Source organism: Pleurodeles waltl, chromosome 9, assembly GCF_031143425.1.
Source record: "Pleurodeles waltl isolate 20211129_DDA chromosome 9, aPleWal1.hap1.20221129, whole genome shotgun sequence".
Lineage (NCBI taxonomy): Eukaryota > Metazoa > Chordata > Amphibia > Caudata > Salamandridae > Pleurodeles > Pleurodeles waltl.
Window position 1 is genome coordinate 113233172 of NC_090448.1, and position 21041 is coordinate 113254212.

At 42.8% G+C, this 21041-nt stretch overlaps 1 protein-coding gene across 6 annotated transcripts in view; it reads right to left on the reverse strand.

Annotated features, from left to right (window-relative positions):
* Positions 1-21041, reverse strand: part of CHL1 (cell adhesion molecule L1 like) — a 434380-nt gene that overhangs the window by 67178 nt on the left and 346161 nt on the right. For all 6 annotated transcript variants that reach the window (XM_069206369.1, XM_069206371.1, XM_069206370.1 and 3 more), the window contains 5 exons: positions 20902-20972; positions 17950-18172; positions 3591-3706; positions 1631-1835; positions 1225-1347 (listed from right to left, as the gene is read on the reverse strand). In XM_069206369.1, the coding sequence (XP_069062470.1) occupies positions 1225-1347; positions 1631-1835; positions 3591-3706; positions 17950-18172; positions 20902-20972 (738 nt within the window). The remainder of the gene's footprint in view (positions 1-1224; positions 1348-1630; positions 1836-3590; positions 3707-17949; positions 18173-20901; positions 20973-21041) is intronic.

The following is a 21041-nucleotide window of genomic DNA, read 5'->3' on the forward strand; positions in this document are numbered from 1 at the left end:
GAGCCAATTATCGACATGTGAACTGTGTACTAGAAGAAATGTAGATTTGAAGTTTTAGTTGTCTTGGACAAAGTATAAACATGTGATCCCTTGACCAATAGTGACTTGGGAAGCAGTTTTAGGAAATCTAACTTAGCCGGACTGCACCAAGAGGAGATGCGCCATTCTCCCCATTCTTCTTAAGGGTTAACCTCTATTTGTTTTGAACTGCTTAAAGACTTTGCCTTTTCTGAACTTTGATGCTGAATCCTGATGCCTTGCTGACCGAACTGATGTCCTGATGATGAAGACTGTCACAGCTTGCTGATTCATACTGGGGATAGGTAAATTGACTATGATACTGTTTGCTATATCTATTTGCTTTTGTTTCTAGGTACCAACTGAGCTATTTTGATAGAGCCATAATTAGATGTTTTTCCAAATTTGTGTTGACTAGATTGTTTTGCATGAAGCCCAACATACTAATTCTAATCTGGTGTTAGTTAGGGTCCTCACTAATGAAAGTTTGCTATATGGAGTAACATTTGATGTCTTTGTGGAATCTAAATGTATGTGATATAGTTTGCAAAATTATTCTTGCTATTAATTTGCACTGTAACTTTATAATGTGTAGTGGCTCAAGCCTTGATTAGATTACAATTCTTTCGCCGCTTTGGACAGCCAGTGTTGTTCTTGTATGTTTATCATTTGATTTTGAGACTATCTTACCTGACATTAGCATTGTTAATATAGGGAAATAAATATTCTAACTTTTACCTAAAGGTGTGGTTATTCATGACTGAAAGGTCATGGGGTGTGACATTTACTGACTCCAATTAATTACTAATGCTATTGATCATCATTGTTTAATAAGATTGTTAATTGGTTATTGATTATTTATCTGCATGTACTTGAGATATGGTGGGAACATCTTAAATGCGATTCAAATGGTTCATCGACCTATTTGCGTCCCCTTGTAAGTTTACTTATTAAGGTCTCACGTGACAACACTACCACAAAGTGCTGCTCATTTAAGAGACACAAAGAACTTTCTAAAGTCTGAATATACAGCAACACATGGAAAGATCTCCTGTTGATGCTTTTGAATTATTAATTCTTCATATGAAGGAATATAAGCTTCATTGCTTGAAGAACAATTACCATGAGAGAAATCTCCTGTTTGGAACACCTAATAAACACCTAGCTATTCTATGACCCCTTTGAGTTTGAAGCTTTTCCACTTACTTATCTGGTGCTGCAACAAGTAGCCACGGAGAATACCATTGGGCTTCTTGGGTGGTGCCCAGGTCAATGTAACTGAGTCTTCCTCAAAGCTGTGAATTTGTAGGAAACGTGGTTGTTCCGGGACTGGAAAAGAAAAGCAAACAGTGAGTCAAATATAATGCCCATTCTCTGATGATTAAGGCACAGTATGTTCAAACTAGCAGTTAAATGTGCTTATGTCAGCACAGTTGACACAGAATGGAAGGATGGATAATTGAAAAGACACACCTGTCAGGAGTACCTAGTGGGAGAACATATACAAAAGTGAAAAAAGTGTGTTAGAGTTAATGAGAGTCTGGATACGATGACATTTAGAAGGGAATGTTTTTTTTTGGGACAAAGGAATATCCGACTTTCTTTCTACTACCTCCTTCCGGAGTCTGAAATGTAAGCACTGGACTCGCAGGCCCTTCTCCTCTCGTGTTAAAAGCTGTCACGGATAACTGGTAATCACTGAATGGCTCAAGGCCAGGGACCATTCCTGAGTCTCTTTCCCCTGCAAACGTCAGGGAGCGCTTCTCTGGGTGATGCTTTTTCCCATCTAACAGGTTTCGCACCTTCCACCAGTTCACCTGAAAAGGAGAGTATTAATATGTTTATCTAGATGCATTTGGAGGAGCAGCATATCCCAAACTCAGCAAATGAAAATAAAGTAGCTTTAAAGCAAGTCACAGCATTTCTCAAAATAACACAGGCTCAATCTGTGTGACCTAATAAGCAGACATATCTGGGTAGTTCATAGTCAGCAATATACCTTAGAGATGATACCGTGCACGACTGAAAAGTCATAACCTTTCAGAACTGGAATAAGTCAATCTGAGAACTCTGGAATAGTCCGAATTTGTGTAATCTGGTACATGTGTAATCTACATGAACATTTTTAGAGTTAAGCGAATTAGTAATCACATGCCCACATCATAAGACTTATAGTTAGCGCACAGAATCAGTTGATGTAAATTTGGCCCTTGCCATTAGCTTTTCCTTTGGTGAATACCTTTGGCATTCAGTAGCTGTTAGAAATGTAGGTGCTTGCATATATTCAGGGTCACTGTCTCAATCTGTGGTAATCCTGATGTAAGAGTATCGGTGATTCACTGGCTGTCAAACTGTGAATTCTAGCCATCCTCAGGATCCGTGAGATTCGGAAGTTGTTAACATCTGTAAGATTCAGTTTCTGGTGGTTTGTGAAATTCAGAAGGTTATTCTCTGTTACAGTTTAGGGATGTATCGAAAGGTATGGTGCAGGTACTCCAGTCTCTGTCATTCCCATGCCATTACAGCCAGAACGATTTGGGTGCTCAGTGTGCGACGCTCCGATGCACAAAAAGGCTTTGGTAGTTTAGTACAAACTTTGTCACAGTTTCTAAACGGAGGTGGATATCAAAGTTTGAGTAAATCACGTGCTGTTCCAGGATGTGGAATCCTGGTACTGTCTCAGTCTCTGGTGATCCCGTCCAATCGATATCTGTAATGTTCAGGCGTTTTCTAAGTCTGAGACATTCATATACTGCCACTCAAACTAAGATATTTTCGACAGGCAGAAGCTCTGCTATGGTGTCATCCGATGACAAAGCAGAAGCTGCCTCACATTGCCGAGAGGCCATTGGTAGTGTTCAGAGTCGGCTATGGATGGACGGCCATGAGGGAGGCATAACACATTTGGTTGTGCGCTATTTTCAATTTCTTTCCGGCTTCCTGTTTTAAACCTCTAGAGCACATTGCAGGTAATTCGGAGAATGATTAAAGTTTTAGTGCATTTAGTTAAGACTGATTGCACAAGACTAACAACACTGATGTAATCTGATACATAGATTATTCTGAAGCTTAAAAGAATAGACATAAACCCGGATGCCTTGTCTAACACAGACACCTCTGAATTTAAGGGTAGGATTTATAAATTCAAGCACCCTCTGTCTAGAAAAAATCTGTCCTTCAGCAACCCAAACGTCTTATAGGAACAATATGTTTACATGCTAATTTGCAAATTTCCTACTGAACTCTAGCGTACATAAACGGTTTACCTATAGACTTCCTGTGGTTTTACGACAATTTACCCTCTTATTCCTTCACTGACCTTGCTCTCTGCTGGATTTTTACAAGAAGCTTATAGAACTGTTTGGAAGTTTTTGTGCTAAATTTGCTGAAATTAAGTATTCTATCTAGATACACTGACCTTCATAGTATGTCATACAACTATGCCACCCGCCAAGGACATTTGCACATTCTAATACTACTTCCATTACAACTGTTTGGAAACCATCCCTCTCCAGCCCAGAGGTGAAGCCTTAACCCTTTATGGAATGAGCTGTGAATAGAAACTCACATACCTTGTATCCTCCGAGGTGACCCCGCACCCGGTCTTGGTGAATGCCTGCCCAGGTCACTTTGATCAGCGTGCTGTTCAGAACCTGCACAGCCACATTTGTGGGTGCAGCATCAGGAGCTGTGAAGATATGAGCAATACTGTGAGGTTACAGAGGAGGAAGCAACAACTGTGTGTCTAACATGCTGGATGTAGAAAAGGCAACACATCCTTGGTTACATTTTAGCTAAAGACCTTGGGCCTAATTTAGAGTTTGGCGGATGGGATACTCTGTCACAAACATGATGGATTTCCCGTCAGCCGCATTACAAGTGCCATAGGATATAATGCACTTGTGATACAGCAGATGGGATATCCCTCATGTTTGCAACGAAGTACCTCATTTGCCAGTCTCTTAATCAGTCCACTTGTTGGACAGCAGCACATGTGGTGCCAAAGAATGGATTGATGTATAGTGTAATAGCGTACAGTTGATTGTTGTATAGGGGAGTGGCATACAGTAGAGTGGCATAAAAGGCAGTGGCATACAAAGGAATAGCTTTCAGTGCTTATGTATACATCAAAGTGGGGTACAGGGGAGTGGCATAGAGTTGAATAGCATAGAATGTAGTGCTATAGAGTGGAGGAATGAACAGTGGAATAATGTAGAGTGGAGTAGTGTAGAGTGGAAGTGCGTACCGGGTACTGTTGTATACTGGAGTGTCATAAAATAGAGTGTCATAGAGTGTGCTAGCATAGAGTGTAGTGGTGTAGACAGGAGTGGTGTAGTGTAAAGTGTGGCATATAGACAAACCTGTTTATTCTGATTTCCCGTCTTGAAAAATCAAATCAAAATAAATGATAAAAATGAATATCATAGATGATAAAAATACATTTTACTTTGTCAGAAGTACTGCCAAGATGGGATAGGAGGCTGGCGATTTTATTGAAGCGATGCAGGACAGACCTCACTCTGCTTCTAATAATTTTAAGTATTTTTCCATTGCTAAAGAGTTTTTTTTTTATTTTTTATTTTTTATGTCTATAAAGCATAACTTAACCAAGTTGTTGTCGGTGCACTGTACATTAGACTAATAAGGGGACTTATGGAAGGCATTTGCAAAAAACTAACATAACCACTGAAGATACAGTAGCTTAAGGAAACAACAGCGACTGATAAAGCAGTGTGTAAAGAAAGATTATGTTTTCTGAGAAAACGTCTGTAAATACAAAACAGGCGTTGTTGCCCTTGTGCCTTCAAGATCTTAGGTATCGCGCCTATAAGTAGTTACAAAACATTATGACTTAGCTGAGAGTAAGCAAACAGATGCAATCAGAAAGAAGACGTATTAGCAATGCTCAGTATTAGAATCAAATCATACATCATAGAACATATCACCCACCTAGTACCCTCATCAGGAGCAAACTATAAAATATGGAACACGAGTCCCACAACATCCTTACTTAGGCCAATTTCAAAATCAGCCATGCAACAAGAAAAAGTGCTCCATGCCATACCTTGAATCAAGAGAATGTCATGCTGCAAGTATCACAACATCATAGCAGTGCTCAATATCTGCCGCGGACAGGGTGAGCAAAAAGGAGTAAGACTCTATTGCAGTGCCTAGAGCCAGGACTAAGCCATACAGCAAGCAATAACGCTTATTTTGAATGCCCACGATCAGAAGCAAAGCATATGGCATGGAACCTGAGTCAGCAACATGTCGTTACAAAAGCATCTCAAAAGTGCAAGCAAGGATTAGGAGGGGAAGAACAACAAGGAACAATACAAGCAGCCAGTTACCTTTCGAGTAACTCTTCCAGAATTAAACTCATACATTAATAAATACACTGATCTGCTACATAGAAAAGAAACCCCACCAAACACTGGATCTGGGGCAAACAATGCTCACTGAAACAACACATCCTGCATGTGACTAGCATTAAAAACAAACAATGCAATATTGCGCAAAATACAGTGCTAGTCTAAAGTAGTAGAAGGAACACATTGAGACCAGCAGATTGAGGCATGGCATGTTTGAGGTAATCTGAACTACCTGTAGTTACTTTGAGTCACCCTCCATGTCATTATATTGTTTCTACTCACGGGGGCTTTTCAGGCAGATTCATGGTTCCCTAATTCTCTAATTGAGGCACTACGGTCCTCATTACAAGTTGCTGTTGAAACATTTACTATGGGTAGAATACTGTTTCAGGCCATTACAGGTAGCCCAATGTCTGTCAAAAGAATCAATGTGCATCTGGAACAACACACCCAGTTCAATCAATCAGATTTGTATGAGCGCATGGCTATCCAACCAGGGTTTCCTAGCTCTAGTGGAAAGGATCGAAAAACCCACACAAGTTCAGAAAAGCTTGGTTTTAAATAGCTTTCATAACATGCAGCTTTCATAGGAGCTGCATAATCAAAATTCAACAGGTAAGGTATTCCATAGCTGTGGACCTAAGTAAGCAAAAGAACAGTCACCTTGTTTGAAATTAAAGTTTCCAGAGGAAATAGATCGCCTGGGCAGATATGGATGTATGAAAGAGGGTATATATGTAGGGCCCATTCGATGCCACGGTTTAAAATGTGGCACAGAGGCTTCAACTTGATTCATTTGGCAATTGGGAGCCAGTGTATGTGATGCAGATGTTTTGAAATTGATTCAGTACTTGGGATGTGACACAGCAGACGAGATGCTGCATTCTGCAGAGTTTTCAATCGTCTCAGCTAAAACTGAGTGACCCCAAATAAAATACATTACCATAGTCCGGTCTCAAAATTATCAAGGTCTGCATTATGTTTTTTTGCACGCTAGGAGGTAAACACCACATGATCTTTCTCAAGGACATAGCTTGGCAGGTTGGGTTGGACTGTTCCCACGGAAACTAGGGTCAAGACTGCTTGCATATGGCTGACTAAAAACTGGGTTGACGTGGCAAGCAAAATACCAATGGGTTAAACACAGATCTGTGGCTGGGTGTGAGAGTTTCAATACTTTTGTCCATCATTTTATTTTGAGGAACGTTCCTGAAGCCATGCTTTTTTTTAAAAAGACTACCCCTGGGTTGAATTCCAATAAAAGCTCAAATATATCAGATGAGTGCTGCCCAAAGAGAAGCAGTTAAAACTGCATGCCTCATATAACTCCTGTCTCTGCTTCACTATATTATCCATGCTAATGAGCTTTATGTGTTCTATAATTGAATAACCATAGTAAAGGCAACCCTGTAAGCCATTTAATAGATCTAAACATTTGGTTCTGGTTTCTGGTTTAAGTTAAATAGCTGGTCACAAGTATTGGTTAAACTACTGAGCAACAAAGGACCAGGGTTTTTGGACCTGGATGGGCATGACTAGGTGCAGACAGGCTTCCCTATGGTGTCCTATAGTAACTAGGGACAACACCGCTCACTAACCTACCAGGAGGTACTTTAAAAATAGCTGCCAGAGAGTGCTTGCCGTACAAAAAAAGCACTGCAGAGGGCAAACACATGCCTAAGTAAAACACTAATAAAGACATGCAAACAAACTCACAATCTCTAAAAATTCAGTTAAAAATTGTGATGTTACAAAATCATTGGTGTCCACTCAAATTCAGTTAGCATTCCCAACTAAAAAGCTCAAGGTTAAGCATACTTGTCAATATCCACTGGGTATACATCTGCGCCTGGTGAAACCACTGCAGGGACTTGCACAGACGCTGCAAATCTCAGAATTCCTGGACTACAGTATAAGCTCAAGACAACATACCCTCCTTTAACAAAAATGACAACATGAAAAACCAATAAAGCAGAGGGCAAGAGGGCCTACCCATATTCAGCAATAAAGCTGCAAAACAAAATTTTGCACTTTATTTAAGACAATTACAAGAGTTTGTTTTCTCATTTTTTCAGCTGTCTCCATAAGTTATATGGTCTGTAAAAATAAATTATGTGTCTGCTATATTTGATAAATACATTGTATGTATGAATTACAATAACACCAACTAAGGGAAAAAGAAAGATGAAGCAATCCAAGGAAGCTAGGCATCAGGAATTCGCTTCAATAAAGAGGACGAAAACATTTCATTTGCCATAAACTGGCAATCTGAGCAGACAGGCAAACGACTGAATGAGCATAAATTATAAAATACACTTTTGCTCCCGAGAACAGTGTGTGTGCACACTGATCTGTGTAGCAATAATCTCAGATCGAGCACATGGACATCATTTAGGGGTCGCCAGCGGTCGCAGCTGTGACCCCTAGCTTGCCCCTTGTGACCCCTGGCACAGCCTTTGCGATCTCTGGCCTCAGAGGTGGCAAAATCAGTGCCTGGAACACAGGGGCAGCTTAGGACGTCTGTTGGGGACCTACTATCTAGTTTTCTGTCACTTTGTTTACTACCCAAATAGTTACTAATACTATTCACTATTTGTGTAATGACAAATGGAGTACATTTAGCTGGAATATGACCTTATCTGACAGCTAAGGTAAGTAAAAAAAAATGATGTTGTATGCATGCTTTCTGGTGAGAGACTGTATATGTGTGAAAGAAAGTGTGTGGATATATGTGTATGTGAAAGCCTGTGTGCGTGAGTCAAAATAAAAATCAAATGGCGTGGCGTGTGATGTCACTTCCGCTACTCCTAGCATTTTGGTGAATTGACGCCCATGATCTAGCGAAGGAACTCAGTTTTCCCTGCTCCTGCCAGGCCTCTTTCACTATCTCTGACATTATTACTAGGGCCCAATGATGTCTGATTGCAATAGGCGCTATGCAAACGAATTCCCTGATTAATACCGGCGCTTCCACTGAAGGTAATCTCAAGCCCTCTATTAGCATACTTCTAAGCAAACACTTCAAAAATATATTTTAAAAACACGCTTTAATTAATGTGTTAATTCTAGAATAGGCATATTATCTTCCTATTTCAGCCAGTACATTATTAGATGAAGGATACTATTATCACCGAATCTTTCAAAGGTCACCCTTCAACATTAAAAATATTTCAGCTGTTTCAATTTCAATTTATCAAAGGGGAATGATGTTCAAAATTAGGAAGAGCTAAGGAAAAGAAGACATTAAATTGAGCCTCGATGGGATAATGAATGTCTATAAAGTAAAGAGAAATGAAAGTGGAGAAAAATAGGGGGCAGAGGAGGGATGCTGCAGAAATGAAAGGATGTTTTTTTAGCACAATGAACAGAATGAAGTATTTTGAATGTGCATAAAAGACCCTTTATACAGAAGGGGTTATACTTGGGCCCCTTGACCCTCAGTGACACTGCCCTAGAACCCTATGCTACATGCAGCTATTCTGTGTGTGGACATTATCTTGTGTCAACATCAGACCTTCCAGAGGTTTATTGCATGTGATTTGTAAATCTGAGAAGTTTTTTTTAGGTATAGTACAGAAGAAGTCTGGGCTTGTTTATGTTTAACAAAATAGCATATTGATCTTTAGGGATTAGTCAACACTGGGACAAGTAAATATAAACCTGAAAAGTAGAGAATCACAGTCTGACAATACCAAGGGCCATATGTATGAACACATTTTCCCATAGACATAGAATGGGTAAAACCCTTTGATACCTCTGGCCCCAAATGACGAATCCCCAACTTGTAGAAATGTCATGGTAACAAAAAGAGAATTCAGACGAATGCTGACAAAACTCTCAAATACTCTGAAAAACTCAGAATGAAAATTAACATTTCATGTCTAATGTTAGAATACAAAAAAAAGAATGCTAAAAGGTTAATCGGTTCCTGAAATTACAGAAGCTGAATGCAAATAAAAAAGAAAACGGGAGGGGTTTCATAAACCTCACTATCACAGAAGCCTGTTTTTAGTGTCTGCTATAACTGGGATAGGAAAAATTATCCGGGGAAGAGGCTGACTAGTGGTATATATGGGTGAATACAGAGATCGACAGGAGCTTGCAAACAGGAGCAAACCTGGGGTGTGTGAGAAAACTGGTGCGTGAGGCAAAAGGAGAGGCAGAGAGATGAGCAAGACACAGAGGATGGATGAAATATTTAAAGGGGAATGTAAAACATAAATAAGATTGTTAGGAATGGGGTCTTTGGTTGACAGTCAGGTTACCCCCTGTTCAAGCAAGGACCCTCACTCTAGTCAGGGTAAAAGAGAATCACCCTCAGCTAAACCCTGCTTACCCCCTTGGTAGCTTGGCCGGCCAGGTGGCTTAACTTCAGAATGCTAGGTGTAAAGTATTTGTACCAACACACACAGTAACTTAATGAAATCCCTATAAAATAACACAACACAGGTTTAGAAAAAATAGGAAATATTTATCTAAACTAAACAAGACCAAAATGACAAAAATCCACAATACACAAGTCAAGTTATCAATTAAAAAGCAAAAAGAGTCTTTATGTAGTTTAAAACACACACTAACACTGTTAGCATGAAAATGTACCTTGAGTGCATCAAAAATAACCATGCACGGGCCAGTGAGCGTCAAACAGGGCTTGAGATGAGTTCATGAACGAGACCTTGCGTTGTTTCTCCTTTCGTCGGGTCGGGGCACATCGTTCCTTCTTTCCACAGGAGAGCAATGCGTCGATCAGGTCAGCACTCTCGGGTCCAGGCAGGCCTTGCATTGTTTTTAAACGCCCAGTGGTGCTTGCGTCGGAAATCCAGCCGCACAATGATCTAAAAAGCACGCAGCGCAGGTTGCGTTCTCCAAGCCTCCGTCAGCAATGCTGCTCGTCGTTTCTCCTGCTCTGTGTGTCGATTTTTCCGTCATATTTCCGGCGACTGTCGATTTTCGGCCGCAGAGCCGACAGCGTGTCGTTTCTTCAGCCGCAGATCAGAGTTGCGTCAATCTTTTCCCTGCACGGCGCTCTGTGCGTGGATTTCCTCCCCTTAGGCTGCCAGCTTATCCTTTCAGGGTCCCAGGAACTGGATGGGCACCACAGGGCAGAGTAGGAGTCTCTCCAGAGACTCCAGGTGCTGGCAGAGAGAAGTCTTTGCTGTCCCTGAGAATTCAACAACAGGAGGCAAGCTCTAAATCAAGCCCTTGGATATCTTCACAAGGTGGAAGGCACACAAAGTCCAGTCTCTGCCCTCTTACTCTGGCAAAAGCAGCAACTGCAGGATAGCTCCACAAAGCACAGTCACAGGCAGGGCAGCTCTTCTTCCTCAGCTCTTCAGCTCTTCTCCAGGCAGAGGTTCCTCTTGGTTTCCAGAAGTGTTCTAAAGTCTGTGGTTTTGGGTGCCCTTCTTATACCCAATTTCTCCTTTGAAGTAGGCCTACTTCAAAGCAAAGTCTCTCTTGAATGTGAAATCCTACCTTGCCCAGGCCTGGCCCCAGACACTCACCAGGGGGTTGGAGACTGCATTGTGTGAGGTCAGGCACAGCACTTTCAGTTGTGAGTGACCACTTGTCCCCTCCCTCCTAACACAGATGGCTCATCAGGAAATGTAGACTACACCCCAGCTCCCTTTGTGTCACTGTCTAGTGAGATGTGCAACCAGTCCACTGTCAAACTGACCCAGACAGGGGATCCACAAACAGGCAGAGTCACAGAAATGGTTCAAGCAAGAAAATGCTCACTTTCTAAAAGTGGCATTTTCAAACACACAATCTTAAAATCAACTTTACTAAAAGATGTACTTTTAAATTGTCAGCTCAGAGACCCCAAACTCCACATGTCTACCCGCTCCCAAAGGAAATCTACACTTTAATCATATTTAAAGGTAGCCCCCATGATAACCTATGAGAGTGACAGGCCTTGCAAAAGTGAAAAATGAATTTAGCAATATTTTGCTGTCAGGACATATAAAACACATTACTATATGTCCTACCTTAACCATACACTGCTTCCTGCCCTTGGGGCTACCTAGGGCCTACCTTAGGGGTGTCTGACCTGTAAGAAAAGGGAATGTTTAGGCCTGGCAGGTGGGTACACTTGCCAAGTCGAATTTACAGTTAAAACTGCACACACAGACACTGCAATGGCAGGTCTGAGATATGATAACAGAGATACTTATCTGGGTGGCAGAACCAGTGCTGCAGGCCCACTAGTAGCATTTGATTTACAGGCCCTGGTACCTCTAGTGCACCTTACTAGGGACTTACTAGTAAATTAAATATGCCAATCATGGATAAACCAATTAACAATACAGTTCGCACAGAGACCATATGCACTGGTTAGCAGTAGTAAAGTGCTCAGAGTTCAAAAACCAACAGCAACAGGTCAGAAAAAATAGGAGGCAGGAGGCAAAAAGATTGGGGATGACCCTGCATAATCTCAAAAGTCTAACATGACCCCCTACCAGCCTAAAGCCAGGGGAGAACAATCAATACCTTGATGTACTTCCCTGATTGGGGAGATAGAAAAAGGACCCAGGGCCACAACAGCAGGGGCATGTTCCAGTTCTACGGCTTCCTGACTCCAGCTGGATCCCTCTGTCCATACTCTCAGGACCCACTAAGCTAACCCAAAGAGAACCCTTCTCCTCATCTCCAGATACCATCTGTGCAGCACCTAACTTTATTTTGCTCACAGATGTATCCCAATGGGCAGATAGTACCACCAGGGCCAACACAGTGGTGTTGCCCACTCAACCCCGGGGTGTGACTCCCGTCCCCACCTCAGGGGGTACTTTGTCCACCACGACAGCAAGCCACAGTGACCCTTGACAACTGTCAGGGATGAGACCCCAACCCCAGGCCTCTTCAACCACTGTGTTTGTAGAGAGTGGGGGGTGGCAGCCCCAGCTGTCTGGCACCCGTTGACCAATCTCTCTCCCACCAGGCCACAGATGACAACCTGACCCTGGTCCTCCCCTCTGGTGCTCTGTACCCTCCCTGCAGGAGCAGCACCACCAGAGTCCAAAATTGTCAGGGTGCTTGTAGAAGCAGTGCTGCACAATCATTTCATCAGTGCAGGGGTCTGTACCTTCGGGTTGGGCCAGGGACGAGGCTTTCCTCCCCCTGCCCTTCCTCCTGGGGCCCTGCACCACCCGACTAGGAGGGCCACACCAGAATACAGAATTGTCAGGGTGCTTGTTGGAGCAGTCCTGCACAATTCTCCCACCAGTGCAGGGATGTTAACCTGCAACTGGCCTTCCAACTTGGGGTCTGTACCTTCAGGTTGGACCAGGGCCAGGGGCGAGGCTTCCCTTTCTGTGCCCTTCCTTCTGGGGTCCTGCACCCCACAACTAGGAGTGGTCCCCAGAAGACAAGATGGTAATGGCACTGTTAGCAGTAACCCCTTCCTCCAGGTCAAGGGGGACACCCTGAACCTGGCCTTCCAATCCAGGGTCTGTACCCTTAGATTGGACTGGGGTCAGGGGTGAGTCTATCTCTCCCCTGCCCGTACCCTCAGGTTTCTGCACCCCCCCTCAGGGAAAGTACCTCTTGAAATTACACCAAGGGTGATTGGGCAAACTGCCATCCCCTTCAGGTCAGGGTTTTCCCCCTGCACCTAATCCTCCAGTCCAGGGTCTGTACCCACAGACTGGACCACTGCCTGGCGCACCAGGAATTCCATGGGAGCACACCTACCCCCCATCAGGTCAGAGTTTACCTCCTAAACCTGATAATTCGACCCAGAGTCACCACTCTGCGGTTGAACCATTGCCTGGCACACCGGGACTTCCAAGGGGGCACACTTACCCCCTCAAGGGACACATCATCCCCAAGGGCCACACAAGAGTCTGGCTGGCGCAGGTTTCCTGACCTCTGCCCATCTGACAGAGTCTGGATTCCTCCCAACCCAGAAATGGTCTTACCAAGGTCATTCCTGGGGGGCTCTGCTCTCAGAGCTGACCCCTGACCCTCCAGGTTCTCCACTGGGGTCCGCAACCCCGTCTGAACCCTCTATCTGGACTTCTGCATCTCCTCACTAGGAGTGGTACTGCCAGACACCAGAACTGGTGGGACGCTCGTGACAGCCGCCACCCCCCAATTTTTCCTGACACTGTGGAGTCTCCCTCAACCGATGGCCCTACGGTACAGGCTATGCTCCCCTCTTGGTGTTCCCTCATGGAACCCTCTAGGCCCTGGGACCGGATATCGGGCACCTTGGGCCTCAGCCCATCCCCATTCCCTCTCCTCTGAGACTGGACATGAGTTCCCTCACCCATCCCACTACACTGGGACCTACCTGGGACACTATAATCCTTCCCTAACTCACCTGGTTGGGAAATACCTAAACCACTCCCCTCAGGAGCACCCCCAAATGCCTCTCTGGTACTCACCCAAAGGTCTGAGTCCAGTGTAAGTTCGCTCGGGTCAGAGAACTCACACTCCACCTGGTGTTGGCGTGGCTCTGGAAAATAACGACTACACATATGCTCTCCAGCAATTACATGACACAGCCCCTCACATGAATTAACCAAACTACCCTTCACCCAACCATCCAGTAACTCAGCCTTGAAGAAGTACCCCACATCACCCTCCTGAGACTGGTGAGACAGTACCTGACTGTCCCGGACACTCAACCCACACTCTTCTGGGATGTCTTCACACTCCATATCCAGGACTTCTACCTGAGGGGAACCCCTCTCCCTGTCACTCTCACCTAGAGTCAGTAGAGTGTCCCTCCCACCAGTAAGTATGACTCCCCATGCCAGTTCCCCAATCCACCTTAGGGACCCTGTGCATCACTGGAGCTACATCATACCTCTGAACCTCCTGGTGTGTGTTAATTCCCTCCTTCAAGTAGGGCACCACATCCCTGGGCATGTGCACTTCTTCAGCAGTACTGGATACAAGATTTTTGCTGCCACCATCTGAACTGGACTCAGCCCTCATGGCCTCCAGCTTCAGCTCTTCACAGCTCAGCTCTTGAGCTGCAATCCTTTCTTTTTCCAGGGCTAAGGCTCTCTTCTCCTCAGCCCTCTCAAGCTCTGCATCTAGCTCTTCCAGACTCCGGATTCGAGCTAGGGCCAATCATCTCTTTCTGTTCCCTCCTCAGGGCCACTGTCCTCCTCTTCAGAGTAGTCCTCCTCCTCAGAGTAGTTCTCCTCCGTAGACTCATTTGGTGGTGTTGCCTGACAACGTTTCAACTCATACTGAAACAGGGCTGACTCAAGATCCTCCCTTCTGGATTTCTTGTTCACAGCCAGTCCCCTTTCCATGCGGAATGCTTTAAACTGCCACTTTTTATTGATAAATAGGTGCCAGAAATTGATTTCCATTCTGCAAAGGCTTCACAACCAAAAACCAGCATCCACAAATATTAGCAATATTTCCAGGAGGACATCAGAGAAACAAAAAGCAGAATCACAAGACAAGTAGTATGTGGTCACGTAGTGGTCTGAAGTCAAAACAGTAGTGTACACTTAATTACTGTATGTCAAGTACAAATACAAGTCCAATCCCATCCGCTGATCACCAATGTTAGAAATGGGGTCTTTGGTTGACAGTCAGGTTACCCCCTGTTCAAGCAAGGACCCTCACTCTAGTCAGGGTAAAAGAGAATCACCCTAAGCTAACCCCTGCTTACCCCCTTGGTATATTGGCCGAGCAGTAGGCTTAACATTTAACTTCAGAGTGTGAGGAGTAAAGTATTTGTACCAACACACACAGTAACTTCATGAAATCACTACAAAATGACACAACTCAGGTTTAGAAAAATAGGAAATATTTATCTAAACTAAACAAGACCAAAACAACAAAAATCCACAATACACAAGTCAAGTTATCAATTAAAAAGCAAAACAAAGTATTTATGTAGTTCGCCTTTTGTCGGGTCGGGTAAGTCGTTCCTTCTCTCCGCAGGAGAGCGATGCGTCTATCCGGTCAGCACTCTCGGGTCCAGGCAAGACTTGTGTTGTTTTTACATGCCCAGTGGTGCTTGCGTCGGAAATCCAGCTGCACAATGATCCACAAACCACACAGCACGGGTTCCCAGTTTCTGTCAGCGATGCTGCACGTCATTTCTCCTGCTCCGTGCATCGATTCTTTGGTCGCGTTTCCGGTAAGCATTGATTTTCAGCCGCAGAGCCGGTGGCACGTCGTTTCTTCAGCCGCAGATCGGAGTTGTGTCGATCTTTTCCCCGCACGGTGCTCTGTGCGTGGATTTCCTCCTCTTAGGCTGCCAGCCTCTCCTTTCAGAGTCTCAGGAACTGGATGAGCACCACAGGGCAGAGTAGGAGTATCTCCAGAGACTTCAGGTGCTGGCAGAGAGGAGTCTTTGCTGTTCCTGAGACTTCAACAACAGGAGGCAAGCTCTAAATCAAGCCCTTGGAGATCTTCACAAGATGGAAGGCACACAAAGTCCAGTCTGTGCCCTCTTACTCTGGTAAAAGCAGCAACTGCAGGATAGCTCCACAAAACACAGTCACAGGCAGGGCAGCTCTTCTTCCTCAGCTCTTCAGCTCTTCTCCAGGCAGAGGTTCCTCTTGGTTTCCAGAAGTGTTCTAAAGTCTGTGGTTTTGGGTGCCCTTTGTATACCCAATTTGTCCTTTGAAGTAGGCCTCCTTCAAAGCAAAGTCTCTCTAGAATGTGAAATCCTGCCTTGCCCAGGCCAGGCCCCAGACACTCACCAGGGGGTTGGAGACTGCATTGTGTGAGGGCAGGCACAGCCCTTTTAGGTGTGAGTGACCACTCCTCCCCTCCCTCCTAGCACAGATGGCTCATCAGGAAATGCAGACTACACCCCAGCTCCCTTTGTGTCACTGTCTAGTGAGATGTGCAACCAGCCCACTGTCAAACCTACCCAGACAGGGAATCCACAAACAGGCAGAGTCACAGAAATGGTTTAAGCAAGAAAATGCTCACTTTCTAAAAGTGGCATTTTCAAACACACAATCTTAAAATCAACTTTACTAAAGATGTATTTTTAAATTGTGAGCTTAGAGACCCCAAACTCCGCATGTCTATCTGCTCTCAATGGGAATCTACACTTTAATCATATTTAAAGGTAGCCCCCATGTTAACCTATGAAAGGGACAGGCCTTGCAACAGTGAAAAACAAATGTATCAATATTTCACAGTCAGGACATATAAAACACATTACTATATGTTCTACCTTAACCATACACCACACCCTGCCCTTGGGGCTACCTATGGCCTACCTTAGGGGTGTCTGACATGTAAGAAAAGGGAACGTTTAGGCCTGGCTAGTGGGTACACTTGCCTAGTCGAATTTACAGTTATAACTGCACACACAGGCACTGAATGGCAGGTCTGAGACATGATTACAGAGCTACTTATATGGGTGGCACAACCAGTGCTGCAGGCCCACTAGTAGCATTTGATTTACAGGCCCAGGCACCTCTAGTGCACCTTACTAGGGACTTACTAGTAAATCAAATATGGCAATCATGGATACATCAATCAGCAATACAGTTTACACAGAGAACATATGCACTTTAGCGCTGGTTAGCAGTGGGAAAGCGCTCAGAGTTCAAAAGTCAACAGCAACGGGTCAGTAAAATAGGAGGCAAAAAGATTGGGGATGACCCTGCATAAACTCAAAAGTCTAACAAAAATACTCCCAGAAAAAGATTTTTAAAAAGTTGAGAAAGGGTAAGGGTTAGGAAAAATGGTAAGCAGGAGGCTGGAGTGTGAGTTGGAAAATGCACCAGAAAAAGATTATGAATGGGCAGGAATTACATAAGAAAGGTATGGAGAATACCCTTAAAACATTAAATGGAGAAGGAAGCAAAGATAGGGTGGAGTGCAAAAGACAGAGTGGTAGAGGAAGGCAGGGGAAAAGGTTGAAAAGCAATGAAGAGGGTGAGGTGATATTTAGCAGAAAGGAAAGATTAGGAGAAGAAAAAAGTGTCAGGGGTGAGTAGGCAAAAAGGAAAGATGAGGAGAAGCAAGAGCAATACAGGGAAAGGAAGCTGTGATGCATGTAAGGGAGACTCCCCATCAATCTCCATACAAAGGGAACATATCCTAATGTATACAATTATTGATATGCACAAGCATCAAAGAGCTCTTAAATATTTGCTTCCATGGATTGCAACATTCAGTACGTGTAAGAAGATCACAATATATGTTGCAACTGTAGTGCCTTAGGCAAAACGTTGGGAAGACAAATTTTCCTGATTCTCAAGAATCAGGAAAATTTCCATTCATACTTTAGAAGATACTTGATACAGAAAGATGTTTCATTGTCATCAAATACAATGGTTCCACTTTGTACTGTTGAAGGCCCCCATGATCCAATATTTTTTAGTTATTGAGGACAATTAGGACAATGGATCAACTTTTTCAAGACCCTAAGTCTACTAAAACAGCAATACAATGGGCTACAGCTGCTTTGTAAAGCCTTTGCTGAAACTTTCTGTCATGCTGTTCAATGAAACGTCTAGAGTTAAAATTGTTTTCACAATTTTGCTGTTGAGCTTGTGTATATTGTTAATATTTCAATAGGTTCTATTATTCATAAATAAATAGAGCTTTAACTCACTGTCTTCTCCTGAATATTCTGTAAACACAAGTGGCTCTGGCGCAAATCCCAGCTGGTTCACAGCCTGCACCTTGATGTCATATGGGACGTAGGTGGGTGTATTCTTAACAATAAACCAGTGGCGCTTAGTATACTCTTCCTCCCAGTCGTCCTGGGCTCCCTGTTGCCTCCAGACCACTCTGTACTGTAGTCCCGGTCCATTGTGCTCTGCTGGTTTCAGAGGCTGCAAAACAAGTCAGAATGGATTATAAAGTTATCAAAAATCTTGCTTCACATTATATTCATGCCTATTAAATAATTTGGGAATTGTCACCAATTAAATTTCTATTTATGTATTTAGGGTTTTGATAGAGTGCAGTCACAGCCACAGGAGCTAAGGAGTGCTTTACAAAAAACTTCTGGATACACAAAACATTTGGAACACCAGTTTCATTAGGTATAGGTAAGACCATCTATGGTAATCACCATACATTTACCTATCTATAAAGTGGGAAAATAATTGTAGAAAAAGTGTGAAAAGGTATGTTTTTAGAATTTGCAGAAGGCCAGGTATTTGTGATTGTTCTTATGGATTCACAGATCTAATTCCATTGTCTGGGGGTAGGGAAGAGAAGTTCTGTTCAATGGTCTTTGTCTTCTTTGTATTGGGGATCTCCAGAATATTCTTGTTTTTAATCATGTTAGGTTGAAATCTTACTATGGTATGAAGTTATCTAAGACTCAGTGTAAGTCTGGCATTTGGAGACAAGTTCAGGAGGTCACTCAAGAGGCTGTTCAATCTTAGTGTTTCTTAGGTGGTATAGATTTTAATACAAACAACTTTATACAGTATAGTAAGTACAGTTTTAGGGACAGATTTGAGGTCTGCTTTGAGTTTGGGGACAGTTTACTCCATCACAGAAATGGCCCTGTCCTCCAAACGCTTGGTCTGTCTGTTCTATTGTAAGTTGGATGGGCCATCAGTACTCCCTTTAGGGGTACCATATAGGTTCCATTGGCAGAAAGTTCTCTCTAGTGGCCAGTTAGATTAAAGGCATCATACCTCCCACTATAACTAATGTCCTTTTTTCTAGAGACAAAATGTCCTCGTTGTGGGGGTCATTAGCTTATTGTTTTTCAAAAAGAAACTTCCACTTTAGGAGTTTGTTTTTGAAAAACAAAAATGTTTGATAGTCAAAACCAATGGTAACTGTCCATAAGATTCTTGGTACATTCAGAGGGACTACAGTGTGGGTGGTACCTCTAAAAGTACAGAGATCACTGCTGGGCTAGTGCAGATGCCTAAATATGGAGTCTGCTGTCCATTAGAGCAGCAAATGAAATGTCCACCACCACCCTGACAGAGTAAATACCACCAAACCCAAATTAGGTCTTTAGAGTTTGGTGGCAACTAAAAATCATTCACTCTAGTGGAGGGAATAAATGGAGCAGACACCACTGGTTGAATTCCCTCCATTAAATAACTGCTGTAAAAGAGGCTAATCAGTTGCTGAATTCTCCTCTGTACCTCAAACTTCCTCCAAAAACCTAATGAATGTTCAATAATCACAGAACACAAAATCTGGCACTCTCATGTGTAGTATTTGCCCTATAAATTGAAGGGATTTTGTTCACCACCAAACTCCAGATTTAGCCCTCAGTAAGTAGTAAACCCCTTTCTCCTACTACATGACACTTTCTCTACCCTAGCCTCTGGTCTACAGTCCCTGCTCATCAAAATATTCATCTATCCTCCTCTTTTTTGCTCATCTGCCTTTCCTACTCGCCCTATTTGACCCAGTTTTTTTCTCGACTGACTGTGCAGATCTCTATTTTTTCATCAGATACTGTTTCCCCTGCTCTCTCCATGCCAGACTTTGCATCCTCAGGACTTGACACTCACTCTTAAAGAAATCCTTGTTGATAAGTTGCAAGCCATCTATACATGATCCAACTAATGGTATGCGGGCTATAAACCTCAACTACAATGATGTTCCTACTTCCTACCTAGATGGGTCCCCATGTTGACTACTCTTAATCAAAACTACCACTAAGAACAGTTTCACTACAGTGTTTTAGTATATGCAATAGCATTTAAATCAACTAAGAAGCAATATTTTATTTAACATTATTTAATTAACAAAGGTTAGGGGTACTAATCTCATTTAAATCAACTTACTAAAGACCTAGAGGAATTTATTTATTTTGATATAAATGATAGGAGGACTATAATCTAATGCATTTAACTCTCCTTTAATCTTTACATCTATTAATGGTTGCAGTATGGGTGTCTTTAGATATATTTAATTTAAATTAATTAAGGATGAGGTATGATCAGTATTAGGGTAAGTTATTTAATTTGCATTTTAACATGCATGAAAGAAACATACTTCAGGATCATTAAAGTTTTAATTAGCTCTACTTGCATTAATAAAGGCTTAGAGTGACTTAATTTAATTGTATAACAAATATGTAAGGTTTACTGTAAAGTATTTTAAGGTTTACTGTAAAGTATTTTAAAAATAAGTATGTTTTAGAGTTGTCAGACTGTATTTGGATTCAGTTTGTACTTTTAGTTAACAATTGAAATTGCTTTTGTTGATTGCACTGCAGCTCTATTTTCCAATGTTCAAAAAACCACTAAGGTGCAACTGGATTCAGTACAAACCATTTAAAATTGGTCAACTGAATGTTCAGTCAGGACACTCTGTTCATTCCTTTCCTTTTTGACCTCCACTCTACAGTAGTTCTTCCCTTTCCTCACCCCCATCTGGATGTTTCCTAACAATACTTCTGGCTCTGACCTTGTGTCCCTTAGCAGTAGTTCAGAATCTCCCTTCATTCTTTCTACTCCCATTACCAACCATTATCCCTTTGATTTTATCCTCTAAGGTGTTTTGCGGCTGAGAGAAGAAAGTAGCCAAAGTATTACATTTTTCTTTTGCTTGTAGGTTTTTGGACTAATTGTCTTACCTCCCATTTCACTATCATCTCATCTGGTTTGCTGGCCTCCACATGGATACTCTCTGGATTCTTGTCTGGGGCTGCAAAGGAATGAAGAATAACCATTGGACAGGAGTTTGATATTCAGTGAAGGAGTGCTTCAGCATTTC